The sequence below is a fragment of the Chanos chanos genome, chromosome 12 (assembly GCF_902362185.1).
Source record: "Chanos chanos chromosome 12, fChaCha1.1, whole genome shotgun sequence".
NCBI classification, from domain to species: Eukaryota; Metazoa; Chordata; class Actinopteri; order Gonorynchiformes; family Chanidae; genus Chanos; species Chanos chanos.
In genome coordinates this window covers 9,645,854-9,661,898 of record NC_044506.1, presented here as the reverse complement: position 1 = coordinate 9,661,898, position 16,045 = coordinate 9,645,854, and the positions used below count along the sequence as shown (strand labels likewise).

General features: G+C 40.1%; 3 protein-coding genes across 3 annotated transcripts; all 3 read left to right on the top strand.

Annotated features, from left to right (window-relative positions):
* The first annotated feature begins 1,050 nt into the window (after positions 1-1,050).
* LOC115825620 (protein OSCP1) lies at positions 1,051-6,448 on the top strand. The gene is given in 10 exon segments (XM_075353616.1): positions 1,051-1,162; positions 3,031-3,185; positions 3,376-3,543; positions 3,699-3,779; positions 4,023-4,126; positions 4,588-4,716; positions 5,422-5,491; positions 5,690-5,849; positions 6,022-6,068; positions 6,329-6,448. Coding segments are annotated over 10 exon segments (1,146 nt in total).
* Positions 6,449-7,138: 690 nt separating this feature from the next.
* Positions 7,139-8,426, top strand: lsm10 (LSM10, U7 small nuclear RNA associated). The gene is made up of 2 exons (XM_030789478.1): positions 7,139-7,214; positions 8,048-8,426. The coding sequence occupies exon 2, from the start codon at positions 8,058-8,060 to the stop codon at positions 8,424-8,426; it is 369 nt and encodes a 122-aa protein (XP_030645338.1). The 5' UTR covers positions 7,139-7,214; positions 8,048-8,057.
* Positions 8,427-11,086: 2,660 nt separating this feature from the next.
* On the top strand, positions 11,087-14,694 carry eva1bb (eva-1 homolog Bb (C. elegans)). Its single transcript, XM_030789376.1, has 3 exons — positions 11,087-11,347; positions 13,154-13,307; positions 14,100-14,694. Exons 2-3 carry the CDS (start codon positions 13,241-13,243, stop codon positions 14,534-14,536), a joined length of 504 nt encoding a protein of 167 aa, XP_030645236.1. The 5' UTR covers positions 11,087-11,347; positions 13,154-13,240; the 3' UTR covers positions 14,537-14,694.
* The last annotated feature ends 1,351 nt before the right edge of the window (positions 14,695-16,045 follow it).

Here is a 16,045-nt window from a genome sequence, read left to right as displayed (position 1 = left end):
TGGCTAACTATTAGTATGCTTCAGTAGTGGATTCACACAGGACCCGGTGTTATGCCCCAAATGGTTTTCAAGCCAACTGGTTTCCGTACGCATACGGGAAGCAATTAGCTTAGAAACCAGTTGATTTCAAAAATGTCAGACATGGACTTAAGATATGGCCATGGCTGCTCTGGTGAGGAACCTTTATCTTTATTATCTTTATCTTCCACTGTAATAGCCATCAGTAAAACCGCCAAGTTCAGTTGTTTAAAAAAATGCAGCACGCACTTGACTGACAGCATTGGAGTAGTTTACTGTGATTGGTTTTCCCCTGTGATGAACACAATGGCCTATCGCATTTTAGAAAAGAAAATTCGTCCGCTGACCTCAAAGCTATGCGTTAAAGTAATGAGTATCGAGAACCTTCACAGGAATGTAGTGGAGTGAATAGTACAATATTTGTATTTCAAATGTAGTGGAGTAAAAGTCATAAGTTTCCAAAAAAAATAACACTCAAGTAAAGTACAGATACTCGAAAAATGTACTTAAGTACAGTACTCAAGTAATTGTACTTCGTTACCTTCCACCCCTGGTCACAACCAATTGAAGGATGGTCTTTTAACAAAAATGCATTGCAACAGTACAAACGTGTAAAAGTTCCAAATGCATATGGGAAATTGAATGAATGAATGAAGCATTGACAGTTGTGTGTTTCATGGTAGCATACATATCATTGGCCACGTAAATAAAAAGTTAGATGGAAAACAATTCATATAAGCATCACTAAACAGACGTTGCAGATGACGTTGGCCGACAGCCTAAGTAAGTCACGTGGTCCGTGGTCGGCACTGACAGCAGGTCAGCTGTGTATCTGACTGAATTACCCGTGCTGTGTTTACTTATGAAAATGTATACTTTAAGACCTGCTCTTTAATGTTTATGACTCCAACAGATGGCGTGGTGGTTAAAAGAAATTTGTTTGGATGTGACGGACACGTTTTCTGAGACGAGATAACAGTTTGTTCCCTGAGAAGTAGCCAGTCTGTGTTAAAATCCATATCTTGTCAAAAAATGTCTCTGAAAACGCTTCCCCTTCTTGTTATTAATCTCGGCGGAGAAATGCTCTATATTTTGGATCAGCGTCTGCGAGCTCAGAATGTCTCTGATGATAAAACTCAGAAAGGTAATCAACATTACTAGAATAGAATCTAGCGCACAGTAGCTTGTTAGCAAGCCTAAGTAATCCCTTTCTATGCGAAGTGAGCGCCGGCCGCCGTCAAGCAAACAGTGGATGAGTCGCTTTGCTTGATAGTAGGTGTGCAAAGGCAGAAAATGTGCATAATTGATAAGGGTTGGCTTTCCATCTCTGTATTCAGCACGGCAATGTCACCGTTACTTCATTCTGTTATATTTCAAAGTCAGCTCACCGAGGAAAACTGTAAGGCTCATACATTACCAGTATATTGGGACCATTTTATTGAGATCTTTTGGTGAGTTCACAAATGTAAATCTTTCTTCACCGTCAGTGCGCCACCTCTGTATAAAATGTATTGGTAAAACTATTAATTAGCATGTGCCGTATGCTTTGACCATTCCGCCATCAGAATTTCCTTTTAGTCAGTATGTATATTGTATTTTTAGAATGTTTTTTCTCCTTTATTTGTTTTAAAACACAATTAACAACGTTACCGCCCCATTACGTTCGTTATTCAAAGGAACACAACTCATTTACTGCCCGTTATTACCTAATCTCGACCAAGAGATAATATTGTTGCAGCAGCTTGGCAAGTCACCTGAATGGCCAACTGCAGATCCCATGTAATAGGCTAAAGGACAACCCCCCCCCCCCCTCCCCCCACTGACTTACTGGAAGCTGCCAGGGGAACCTGTACTCCTGACTTACTAATGTCTGTTTTCTCATCTCCTTTTCAATAAACTAATTTTCTCCAATGACGTTGTTCCTCTTATGGCTTCACTTTAGGTGTTTGGTCTGAGGAGGACCGAAAACGAGGTATGCCAGCCTGTCAACCCTTTCTCTCAAAGAACCGATCCCAAGTGTATGCCCAAGCATGTGTCTTTTAGAACATGACATTTGCTGTGATTGTGTTCAGATGGAAGTCCTTCTTGTTCCAAGTTTAATACTGTCATAATTTATTGTAGCACTTTCCTATTACGAAATGACACCTTCAGGCAGTTATTAATATTGTGGCAGCAGTAGTGGGACAGTTTTAAATGTTCAGGCACCAGATGATATCCACCACCACTCAGACAGAGTAGCTAAAAATAAAATTATATGATAATAATTGTATCGGCTTTAGATAAAATTAACTAAGCACAACAAAACTATTCAACACTGCTGTTTATGTATTTAAAGAAACACATTCCCCTCCAGAGTCCAGATACGTTCAGCAGATTTATTATATTTCATTGTTCAGTTCACAGCAACAAATAAGGGTCAGAGTCTTCGTAGGGTTGAACGAGGCGAGTCTTCCGCTCGGAGAAAGGCCTGTGGTAGCCACAGTAAAAAGAGGGAATCTTAGCTGGGCCGGTATTTATAAACGATGACCGTTACCCATGTGCGGACACCACGTTTTAGGAAATATTTTATCATAAGGAGACATGGTTCTTATCACCACAATGTTAGTGCCGCAGTTGTAATTTGGGAAGACCATGCGGTGGATAAATATCATTTCCTCCATAAATGATGCGTACCTTATCAGTAATTAAAAATTAAACCAATTTAAAGGATGTGAGATACCTTGGAGAGTGACACATCAAGTTTTGTTATGATTGTTTTGAAAGCGCTAAAAATGAGGGTTTTTTTTTATTATTGGTCCAGTTTTGTGGGGTTGTAATACACACAGAGTACCCAAATGTGGCCTGAATGTAGTTTCTCATCATCTGTCCTTGTGTTTCACCCAACGTATTTGAATACACACACACACACACACACATATATATATATATATATATATATATATATATATATTTTTTTTTTTTTGAAGACTGTCTGATTCCTTCCTATGTCTTGTCCTCTTTTGATGTTTTTAGTGTTGAATGACATCATCCGCACCATGTTCAACAAGGCATTCACGGAGGAGCTGCTGAAGCCACAGGATCTGTACTCCCATAGAGCTCTGCGGACAGTATTAACTCGTATTGCACATTCCTCCATCATGAGGCTGAACCCTGCCAGCATGGATAAGGTAAAGAGATAACACTTAACATCTGTCTCATTTGTGCTGTATTAATCTGCAACATAAGGATGCTCATATAGCGCTAATGAAGAATAATATACTTAGTGACCAACTTGAGTTTGTCTTAGTCATTACAGGCACACATTGTATGTCAGACCTGTTGCTCTAACTCGACTTTCATTCTGAATTTTTCATACAGCTCTATGATTTGATGACCATGGCTTTTAAGTACCAGATCTTGCTCTGTCCCCGGCCCAGAGACTTAATGCTAATCTCCTTCAATCACATTGATTCCGTCAGGGAGCTGGTCCGAGACAGCCCCAGCGTAGTCAACCAAATTAACGAGACACAGCGTCAGCTTATTGAGGTATACGTGAGGCGCTGATCTTTCAACTGCCGGAACACCTTCTTTTTGGTCTAAAAATGTATTACAGAGTTTAGGGAAAACAAACTCTGGTGGAATGGCCTTGAATATTACATTATGCAGGTAAATTTTCATTACCTCTTCTCTCTTTGTTTAAGATGTACACACCATTGTCTGATGGTGAATTTCAGTTCATAAGGCAAACACTCCTTATACTTTTTCAAGACATGCATATCAGGGTGAGTCCTCTGTTTATTTTTGTTGGTTTTTTGGTTTGTTTGTTTGTTTCTGATTTTTACATTTATGAAGGCCAGAGAAGAGTGTACTGAGAGTGTACCGAGATTGTACTGAGATTGTACTTCAATGAAAATCAGTGATACTTTAGTTTGCAACATTTCTGTTGATGTATGACGTCATTAATAATGAATAATAACATTATTCAGTTAACGAGGTAAAGATCTCCTCATATTTTCTTCTAACAGGTATCGATTTTCCTTAAGGAGAACCTGCAGAGTCCTAATGGACGTTTTGTGCTGCCTGCTTCAGGCCCTGTCCCCCAGGGCTCTGAGGTTCCTGGTTTAATCAGGTAATTTTATGCTTCAGATTAATGACAGGGAAAAAGGACTGTGGAGGTTATCATAACGACCCAGTCACACCTGTTTCACTCATCCGTTTCAGGCACACACTATGTGATAATCCTACTTTGAATTTGAATAGTGTAAAAGAAAGTGTGTTGAAACAGGCAGACTAAGAGTTGTGACATAGGTATCAGTTGCAAAACTTGTGTCTAGTTCAAATAGATCAAATACACAACCCCACACTCCCTTTTTTGATTTGAATAAATGTGTCATTCGCTTTAACAATTGCTGCTCCATATGTGCTGTGTGCCTTATTGCACTGTTCGTATAGAAATTGTGCAGTGTAGAAAATATGTCACTGCACAATCAACAGATAAAGCTATCAAATAGTCAAAAATAAGTCACATGTCCACTGCTAAGAGAAGTGTCATCTGTCAATCATAAGGACCTGGATTTTTTTTCACCACAGATCATTTAACAGTAAAGGAAGGGAGGTAAGGAGGCGGGAATTCCCCACCGGGGGTTGCTACACCAGCGCTGTAAGAGAAGGATCTTTTGAGATGTTTGGCGACAGAGTTACACGCCTGGGCACAAATATGTAAATATGATTCACCCTCATTGCAATCTTACAGACAGTTGCAAAAGGTCCCTATTAGCTCTTGCTCAGCTTCCTTCTTAAGTTACGAAGCATTTCAGGGAATTAGAGGGAAATGCAATGTTACTTATGCATAAATGAAACTGAATTTGAGCTGAATTAAATACTTCTCATGACAGGTTTATAGGATATCCTAAAATTAATTAATAGTTTTTCAGCCTTTTGCACACCTTACCAAATGCCAAAAAAAAACAGTGCTAGGCCAGCATGCACTGTTTTCTATTGTTAGTTGTTGTTCATTGACTGAAGAGTTCATAGTGGTTCAATATGCTCAGCTAGCCTTTGCTGTAACTTTTCAAAGTGAGGCCAGTGTACTTTAATTTGATTAAAAAAAAAAAAATCACTGACATGGTGCAGTTTTGGGCACAGAGAGGGGAGGCACCAGGGCTGTCATTGTCTGCAGTTCTCTACACAGATTGGAAAAGCCCCTTTGCATTAGTTGCTGTAACAGCTAGCTGCATTAGCAATAGCTATTGCTAACTCTTAAATTCTCTGTACTCTTAGCTGCTGGTACTGAGCTACTTAACTTTCGAAAGTTCTTTTTGAGAGCATTCTAAATCCATTGACTGACGCGAGAATGTTGGTGAAATGTTGGGTGGGGTTCAAGGGGCTTTTGATGTCAGTGTTATTTTCCCTTATTTCCCACAGGTACTGTGCGAACTTATCCGAACTTACTCACGCCACAGGGAACTCAAAGCACTCCGGCAGAAAGTCAAAGGTGGGACTGTGTTTTGAAACACTCCACCCAACTTTATCTGACTGTCATTAACTAAAGTGAGTCATAGCTATGGTATGCTACAGGTCTGATCCTATAGCTATATACAGAATGTATGTGTCTGACACTCCTCATGCTATGGAGAAAAAAAAAATTCCATGATCATTACAACAGGAATGAGGATGTCTCTGGTTGTGACAGGTGGATACTGAACCTAACCTACTGGCCAAAGAAGAGTTGAATCTGCTCTCAAAGCTAATGGGAAGCACCCAGCTGCACACTCCTCACGAAACCGCTTTTCGTGTCAACCTCTTCTCTACAGATCAGGAGGAGGAGGAGGAGGCGTAAGTGCCCTCTCAGAGTAAAAAAAAAAAATATTATAAAGAGCCTCATGCCACCACTGAACTATGGTACTGATTTTTTTAATTCATGGCACTGACCTTTTTTTTTTTTTATTTAAGCATTGCCATGATAGTTATAATAACTGTCATAATCATGCAGTTGACTCCTCCTCCTTAGGGGAGCTTCAGGAGGAACCGAGGAGCAGTCACTCGGTGTGATAAATATTCAAGCAACAACGGTACAGTTTTGTAGTTAAACACAACTAGGATATTAAAACAACGGTATAGTTTTGTAGTTAAACACAACTAGGATATTAAAACAACGGTACAGTTTTGTAGTTAAACACAACTAGGATATTAAAACAACGGTATAGTTTTGCAGTTAAACACAACTAGGATATTAAAACAGTATTTGCTTTGTCTGCTTCTTTTTTCTTTTCTTTTCTTTTTTTTTTTTTTTTGATGGGTCATGCATTTTTCCCTTTTTTTTTCCTTTCAGGATCACGTGTCCAGTACTGCGCTGGCTCAAATTGTTGGGGAATTTACAGATGATAGAGATCATACAGAAGCACCCCGCAGTAAAGGGGATGATCTTTTGACTATGATGGACAATCTGTGAATGACCATGTGTAGACCTCATTGAGACCCAGGCTGAATACTGATAACAAAAATAAATAAATAAACAAACAAATAAATAAATAAGGTTTTATCAGAGTTGGGTGCATCTGAGGATGCTCATATGGTTTGAGTTAGGAATGTATGTTTTATGATTGAGTCAGATGTACTGTGTGTTTGGTGGATCCCGTTCCTGTCCCTGCAATTATTACATGCCACAGCAAGCCTGAGTTCATCTTATCATCTGCTTGAAGCATTGCTCAGGATGGCCGTGATGCTTTGCATATGTGAACACACTGAAAGGGAGGGCAAAAGTGTAGTTTATAAATGAATAAAGAAAGAAAGCAGTCCATGCATTTTCCTGCAGGGAAATTAAATCTGTTAAAAAAAAGAAAGAAAATTTTGATGTGAGGTGCTTTTGATACAAATAAACACAGTAGTTTGATAAAGTAAAATCTCTTTAAGTCTATAAATACTGCCGTTATTGTACCTCTCTTCTTCCCGGTAGTAAGCCGCTAGAGGGAGTGCAGCGCAGAATTTGTTATGAAAGTCCATTTTGATGACGTACACATCAAGTGAAACCCGTCATCAGCCTGCAGACAGCGGACTAGGAAGCGCGCGGTAAATGACTATTCAAATAAACAGGTTGTCGAAATAAAATTTTGGTTTATGTTGTTCTAAGACGAAGGGGGCCAATGTGGTGCTCTCTCCTGAGATACTCGAGAGGAGTCCAACTTCAATCCCAAGCACAGATCAACGTTCTCGAGAATGTAAGTTGAAGACAGTAGCATCAAGAAGCAGCGATACAGATGAATATGTAGTCCAATCTTAACATGTGCGTCCCTAACCCTGTAGGACGCTCTCCGTTTCTCATGCTTTTGCGCAAATAGGTCTTGACAGTGTTGCAGACCGTTCAAGCAGACATCCCAGTTTTCTGTATTTTTGATAAGCTTTGTTCAAATATGTAAACCAGGCATAGCCGTTAGACATTTGATCACATGTATCTTTTCCCTTGACATTTGCGTTGGAGAGAATTCTCGCTCAATTACTCTGATTCCTAATTAAATGAAAAAGTAAAAGTCCACGCAAAAGGGAGTTACGTCGAAAAGTTCATCCTGAAATTTTTGTAGTTTTGGACAGTATATTAAGAACAAAGGGCATTAGCGTTTGGGATTGCGTGCTGTTTAAATTGTCTGTGTACCCACTAGATGATTTTTTTTAGTGTCAAATGCCACCACTAATGCGATTAACCTAATTTCTACATAATTTAATCAAAGTGATTCCCAGGTGCACCATTTAAGCCTCCGACCCACGGACTTTGCTGGTGGCCCTAACAGTGGGAAATTAATCTTAATTAGGCTACTTTTATCACCCTATGACTAAGGTTAATATGAAAATAATATTGGCCCGGGCCCCTGGCGTAATTTTGCGCTGTTTCCTCGGAAAGGGGGTGTGGGACCTCAACAACTTACTCTGAAGTATGCTGTCAAGATTGTACTGCACTCAATTAAACCTTAAAGCTCTTAAATTCGTCACCATGGATACCCACGTGTTGAAGATAAATTTTGAATTATGAATGCGCTGTCCAATGCACTGTCTCCAGTTCAGGCACGATGGAGGTGTCACACTCCATCCGAGAGCGTACGATCGCTGAGAACAGTCTGGTGATTCTACTGCAGGGACTTCACGGTGAGGTGACCACTGTTGATCTGCGCGACGAAAGCACCGCTAGAGGCCGCGTGGTCAACGTTGATGCCTTCATGAATGTGCGTCTTGAGGACGTGCTTTACCGCGACAGGAATGGGCGGCTCTCTAAGATGGCCGATCTTTTTATCACAGGCCGTAACGTGCGTTATGTCCACATTCCCGACCACATGAACATCACAGAGACTATTCAGGCCCAGCTGGCGAAAATTCATCGCGTTCGTCATTTCGGTGGAGGCCAGGGGGGCAGGAAAGAGTTTGTTAAAAAGAAAAAGTAATTTAAATGGGGACACACTTTTTGGTTTTTATTGACTCGGCAGTTACATTCAGTTGGGACATATCATTTATTCTTCATTCTTTGAGCTATCTGAGGAATAATTAATGGCTGAAACTCTAAATGCCTATGATCCACAAGCCAAGCCTTTGAGAAGAAAATTAGTGTATCCACAGAACTCTGTCCGAATCCATCCCTCTCACTGGGGATTTAGTCTTGTCATATGATATAATAAAAGTTTTACCATGCAGGTTTTGACATGGTTTATTCCTAAACATTGTGATTAACACATCATGTTTAATAAGGATAACTACTGTCAGACACAGTTTAAGGCTCGATTATCATATCAGGTTTGGCTGTTTGTGTCAAGGAATGCAGTGCTCTAAACTTACAGTACTGCTTTAGATGTCAGCTGTGTTAGAGGAATTTTGGTTCCGGCACATTTGCCTTGATTTAAAAAAGAAAAAAAACACTGTACTTCAAAGCAATAAGTCACATTGTAATCATCAACCCTAACATGGCAGCCTAAATATAATACGCTCATATTTTTTTTTTCAGAGCTCTGCTTATTCATTTAATGTTGGTCTTACAGACACGAAACAAGGGTGAATGACTTAGTTTGCACTGGGCCAAATATACTGAGCAGAACAGTTCAGAGCCTGGTCATTGTCTATGTGCAGGAGTCACAGGAATTTGAGGAGGGTGCTGTGTTATTCAGGAATGTTGTCAGTAGGGGCCAAGCTTGATCCAAAACAACAGAGATCCCTGGAATCTAGAGCAGGGGGTATTCCAAGTACATGGTTTAGTGACTAACCTGGCTAAGTTAACTCAGAGTAAATAGTAAACCTCCTAATAGAAGAGCCTTATGGGTTTGTTTTGCACAGAGAATAAAGCCATAGGGCTCTTCTCTTACCCCCTAGAGATGTGTCTTAATGAGCAGTAAACAATAGCATGAATTTTACAAAAAACAAAATGACATTGAATAAGAGGATCTCAATTCTCTTTGCTCTGTCACTATGATGTGACTGTTATTCCGGCTGGAACAATGGGGTTTTATGTTGGGTTGTTTTTCTGTGTCAGGTGAACACAGCTGGTTCTGGAGACATGTTGTGTAATGTTGGAAGCTGTCAAAATGATCCTGCACAGACATGCCAGTTTTTTTTTTTCTCCACACAATCTTGGCAACTCTAATGTTGTTGAATCTGAAAAAAATGAGAAGGAAAGCACATAACGTCTCATTAAAGTTGTTTGTGAACTAAAGTGTCCCTTTGAAGACCACATCACTGTTTAAGCCTGTGGTCTTTTGTTGTCGAATGAAAGTGTGCTTATTTCTTTCTTGAAACTAACGCGTCGCACCAGCGGCCATCAGTACACAGAACTCACAAACTTCTGCAGGGGAGCCATCACAATATGAACACATTTACAAATATTTGAATACACTCCTTTAGCCAATAACCACATGAGTAGGGTTATTATTTTTGATAATATAATATTAGAAAGAAAAACATTCACGGGACAGTAAATTATGTCTTAAGGTCATAAAATAGGTGTTGATGTGTATTTGCCCTGTCTGTCATTAGAAAATTACTTAGTGTGATTCTATTTTTTTTTTTTTTTTTGCTCTTGCTCTTGTTCAGTGGAAGCTTGTTACTGAGTAGAATTTGACACTGCTGCGGTGTAAGTATTTAATCGGTCTCTACAAAGCACGGTGACTGAGAAGAACACATGCCACGCAGGGGCATCATTTTTTGACCTTAAAATGACCCTTTGTCTTGTTTTTTGTCAATCTGGAATTGGTTTAGACATCTGAGACGTTTTACACACCTGTTTGACTGTAGAGTGAGTAAGTGTTAATGTACCCTCTGTCTCCACCCTGCTGGACATCGTGCCCAGGACTTTAGTCAAACCCACGCCTCGGTAAGACTGAAAACACAAAGAACCCTTTTAATCACTTAGTCTGAAGCACCAGGCTCAATGCCCATTGGAGACCTCTGCAGCTATTTCCTGTTCCACCCTCTTGGCTTAACACTGAACAGACCTTTCTTTGGTAAACCATAGACATCCCAGTTACACAGAACGTGAACCATTGGTTGTATTCGTATCACTCTGTCGTGCCAAATGTGATACCAAGAAAAGCTGTTACAAGTATGAGAGTCGTAGTACATTAGAGACATGCAGTCACGTCCGTGTCAATAATGTATGTTTCAGAAGAAGGATAATGGTTTGTACCACTCAGAAGGCTTACAATTCTTGGTAGCACTGTACATTATGGATAACCTTGGGTATTTCTGGGTGTCTTACAGAATTTCTGTCAGCTTTTAAAGTGCTCATGTTTTAAACCACAGTAAACTCTGGGCAACAAGATAGTAATCATATGTTAGGACCTTGAGTGTGGGAAATAGTCTTAATCATTGTACATTCCATTCTTCGTTTATATGTAACTTACAGGCTCACAGTTCTTGGTTACATTCCCCTGTGTCATAGCCACTATTTGTCTCTCCCTTGCTTTTTAAAGCAGGAAACTTTTTAGGCAGGAAGCACTCCCCACCCCCACCCACCCCAACTTCACAAACTCTGCCCCTCTTGCAACTTCCCAATGCGAGTGTGTCCATGGGTGAGCACAGAAGACTGGTGTTGTAGCTAAACTTTCCACAAGAGCCGCGGAGCAAAGCACGTGTGAAGTGTTTTCTTACTCTGACTCCAGCTCCTCAGAGAGGCCAAGCACCTCCCAGACTCCACAACCTCATCCATCCTGCACTCCAGACAATGCATTGTCTCTTTTAGCTGCTCTGAAATCTCGCATAGTCTACATAACTTACTTTCTTTCTTTCTTTTTGAATTCCTGCTTTTTCGTCATGAAGGAGAGCTGCTGAAACGGCAAGATTTTTCAGTGTGTCTTTGACGGTCGAAGGCCCATCCATTAAGGTGAGAGAGAAGAAAAGCATTTGTACATGTCTCCTATCCAGTTTGTTCTGTTCTTTCTCATCTTCTTGATTTTAAGAAAAGGTTTGTTGTTATTACATAGGAAGTGATACGTATGTGATACTTTTATCAGACTTCGAGAACATGTTAGAAAATTCTCAGGTAAAGGAGGAACCAGTTAGTCTATAAAAATAGATTAATTAGTGTCTTCTGCATTCTATGATGTAGTATCAACCACACAGTGACAAGAACCTATCTTATCAGTGGACAGTCCTTGCAAAGCACTCAGCATGATCTCCATGGTGATCAGATCTTTTGAAATGAGATCACAGAAGTACAGAGATCATATGACAGAAGAAAGACAACATCTGCTGCTGTATTTTTTTTTTTATGTTTGCCTGTTCTTATCCATGGTTCTTGTAATTAGCAGGTTTGCCAGGAAGTGGTAAAAGTCGTAAAAGAAACTTGGTTTGCAACCCATTCAGCTGTTTTTGTGTGTATATATATATATATATATAAAAAAAAACAAGTATTTCTTTCACTGGAATGTTGTTTCTCCATAAAGTCGTTATTTTGAGATGTTGTTGTGGTTAGCCTAAATAAACTCCTCTCGCTGAATATAACCATGTTTTATGGGGCTGTGTCTTGTATCAAGCCACATACAATGTTTGTGAAAACACGTGTCACAAATACTACACTTGGAAAACTCACTCTGTGCACAGAAAGAAATTAATATATTTCAGACTCCAAGAAAAGGAAACCGGAATTTCTCATGTTTACAACCCATTATCTCAGTACTTAATCGTTTTATTATGCGTTTGATTTCAGAATTGATACTCCTTTCCTGAAGGGAAGTTACAGTATTCTGTGTAGCGTATTTTCAGGGATAATTATGACTTGCAAGACTTAAGAGCAACAGTCTCAGACCAAGTGAGTCTGACAAAATGCCCAGGTTTTGCCAAGAGTCAGCAAGATAGAGATCAGGGTGGCGGAGCCCTGAGGACTTGATGAACTAGATTAAAGCACGCTGCTGTTCTGGTCCCAAGAGAACTTTGACAGGAAGACAATAACATTACACCTTCCTCTTCATCTCTAAGTGCAAGTGAATTTTCTTGGCCATGGGAATTATCAGTTGTTTTTTTCCCCTTGGATTGTGGCCATGGACGCTAGCTTGTTATGGTAATTACCGGCAAGAATTTGTCTTTTTTTTTTTTTTTTTTTACCCTGATTATGTATTTGATGATCTTTAAGACAGTCTGACGCTGTCAACTTGAAGAGAATTGTATGCTTGGAGCATTTGGATTAATTTATGCTCCCTCTCCCACATTTTCATAATCTGTTCTTCCTTGGATGGAATGACACAACCTGGAACCATGCCAATTTCCCAGAGAGCCTTTCAGCTCAGCCTGTGAGCATACATGTGAATCCTGGGTTCCTGTGGGAACCCCACTCTGAGAGCAAGGGGCAAGAGCAGGGTTATTGCAATAAAAACAACACAAAAACTAATGGCCAGAATGAGAAGAGATTGGGAGGAAATTGATATATGCAGCAGTCACCAGACTGAATAATGACTTTATTTGTGAAAACGGCAGAAGCAGAACAGTAATTCTACTTTACAGCGTTTTACTGTCTCAAGAGTTTACAGTGTAATTGCTCTGATGTCTAAAGACCTGACGTTTAGGTTCATTTAGTGGGTGTGGGCAGACTCTTCAACAGCTGACTCATTTGGCTGTCTCTCCTCTGTGATGTCTGATGTGCTTAGTCATGTCATAACTGTAGTTGGAAATGAGTATTGTGGTTGATTTGCAGGAGCTGAGGGACGTGCTTTGGGGTGGTAGCCATCATGGCCTCTCAGGAACTAGCAAGAGATATGTGAAAAAACCACAGAAGATCAAAATGAACCCTGTAAGAAAAGACATGGAGTTGCTGAGCAACAGTATGGCAACATACGCTCACATAAAAGGTAGGCCTATGCTCTGTGTTCAAAGCAGCTTCGCATCCCGTTGGAAGACAACAGACGCACACCAGGCAACTTGTTGAACTCCCTTTCCGTATTAGGACATTGCTAAAACCCTGTTACTGGAAAGCCAACGTCCCACTCACGACCTCCCGAGAAGGATAACAATCCATTCCGAGAACTTAAGTGTTCTGCTTAACTTGGCTTAACACCCTGATGCTACAAAACTGTACATGCGTCTGTCTTCAAGAGACCCGCTCACACGTGAAGTCAAAGTTTGGTGTACTTTATTGACATTCAGTTAGTGATTATAACCCATTCACACGTGAAGTCAAATTTCGGTGTACTTTATTTACAATCAGTTAGTGATTTTAAGTGTATAAGTGATTGTAAGTGTATTAATAACTGAGCAATAATCACCTAGACTAGACTTAAGACTACTCCCAGCCTAAATTCCATTCTGACAGTAGAGTCTCTATTCTGAGGGTAATTGAAGTGTTAAGATTTATCTAAGCCCGGGGGTGTATAGTCCTCAGTTGATCTTCTGTGGCAACTCCCTTTTTACAGTGCAAAGGAATTAGAGGTTAGTTTCATGCAATTGTTGACTGTTTCTTGTTTTTTTTGCTGATCAAGCTGACCGGTTTTAATGATGAAATAGTGAATGTGTAATATTTTGAAATAAAAATGGGCTAATATTAATAGTGGTGTGTAATAACTGAGTTTTCATCATGATCTAAATGGTTTCTGTCTTTTTTGTTCAGTTCATATTTCCAATGAGTTCTTTCTTGTCCAACGCAGACAACCTGGGGAGCTTTGCTCTCTTCTTCATGATGGGCGTTTGTTTTGGCCTACTCTTGGCCCTCTGCCTGCTCGTAATGAACTTCGCCTGCAAGCCACCCCCCGTGTCGGCTTCACCCTCTGACAAGAGACGCCTGAGAGAGTCAAGCGAGGAGGACGAAGAGGAAGAGGAAGATGATGTGAGCGAGGAGGAGGCGGAGGAGGAGGGAGACGAGGAGGAGTCAGAAGTGCCCAAGGTTTCTGTGGCAGCCATGAGTGATCACAGCCAATCAAACGGCACGCTGAGGAGCGTTAATGTGTTTGCCTCAGCCGAGGAGCTGGAGCGTGCTCGTCGTTTAGAGGAGAGGGAACGCATTGTGAGAGAGATCTGGAGAAACGGACAGCCAGACATTTTATCCACAGGCACCGGCACGCTCGGACGGGTACACTACCACTAGCGGTCGGCTCACTGGGTTATTACAGACATAAAACTCTTTTTTTTTTAGGAACTGAAACTGTACTATGACTTTAACAATGCATACATTGACAAAAGGAAACTTAAAACTATCAAATGAAGTAAATGTAGTTTCTTTTATTTTGCACTCAAGTTTAAATGTCATTATATCACAGTATCCTTACCCCTGATAATTCACATATTTTCATATATTTTAAAATGTACATAGTATTTGTGAAATAATTGTGCACATGTTGATTAAATTTTCATGTCAAAAGCCCTTTTTTTTTACAAACTAAAAATAAAAATTCAACATTTTGTAGGAACATTTTTCTTGTCTTGAGTTGCTACAGACAAAAAAATCATTGGTTGATGGGAACTTAACACTTTCTACCGTTTCAGAGTTCATTGTGAGATACAATCTTAGCCATGAGTCAGACAAAATTAATGGGCCATGTATAAATAAACTTAATAACTAAACAACAGCGATCTGAGATAATGATTTATTATTAGGAAAAGGGGGAAAAGGAGACAGCTGAGGTTTTTGTTTTTTTTAAGTCTTAAAGCCATGTAGATCACCCTCAGTTTAAGCCTATCACTGTCCTGGTATTTGAAATTTCCTGGGCTATTACATAACCGCCCTTCGCAAAAGATGAAAAAGACATTCGTGATATAAACATCAATGTACTTGGGATAATTCTACAATAGATGGAAGCATTGTAGTACATTCGGTCTGTAGTTACATATATGAGTTTCGGGTGTTATTTGTTTGCAATCAGATAAAAAAAAAAAAAGAAAAGAAAAGGAAAAAAAGTGTAACACAAGTATGGTGCTGCATACTTTTTCCTGAATTTAGTTACTGACAGCGCTTGGGAGGAGTAAAACCGCCCTTTAACGTTACGGAGAGACAATCCACAATTCCTGCACAAACGGGCCAAAGAAAAACACAGTCTCTACTCCCCATCGCCACTCAAGCCCTCCACTTCCCCCGCTGCCATGTCCACATCCCTGTGTGTCTTCTGTTACAGCACAACACTGCTCTCCCCTTCAGGGCATGGAAAAGCAAGTAAAAACCATGAAAAGACCTCTTGTCTCTTTTCCAATGTGCTTCTGGTTGGAGAAGTGGAAGCAGATTTTCAGCACATTGTCCATGCACAAACACTCTGTGTGAGCATCCTTAGGAACAGCAATCTTTGTTATTATTTGCCAACAAATGAGCCAAAGGGGGGAAAAAAGTCTAAATCTTGAGGATGTAAGGACCTAGACTGAACTCCTCAGGAAATGAGAGCATTAATGGATTTGTGAGTCTAAGGAGATGTTCTGTCAGAGTAGAGCCTCAGGGAAAGAACACTATTTGACTTAAGTTAGGCTGAAAATTGAACTTGTACTTACTAAGGCATGCATTTCAACTATGCAATTACAGCCGCTAATTTTGTCTCAATTTGTCCGGGAAAACAGCTGCACTTTATCCTTTCTTCACTCAACAATCCAGTGAACTGAATTTACCCTTTAC

Excerpts from the sequence above, each read along its gene's own strand:
- eva1bb (XM_030789376.1), top strand. The coding sequence starts at position 13,241 with ATGAACCCTGTAAGAAAAGACATGGAGTTGCTGAGCAACAGTATGGCA. Across the intron at positions 13,308-14,099 it reads AACATACGCTCACATAAAAG|ACAACCTGGGGAGCTTTGCT; the intron begins GTAGGCCTATGC and ends TGTCCAACGCAG.
- lsm10 (XM_030789478.1), top strand. The coding sequence starts at position 8,058 with ATGGAGGTGTCACACTCCATCCGAGAGCGTACGATCGCTGAGAACAGT.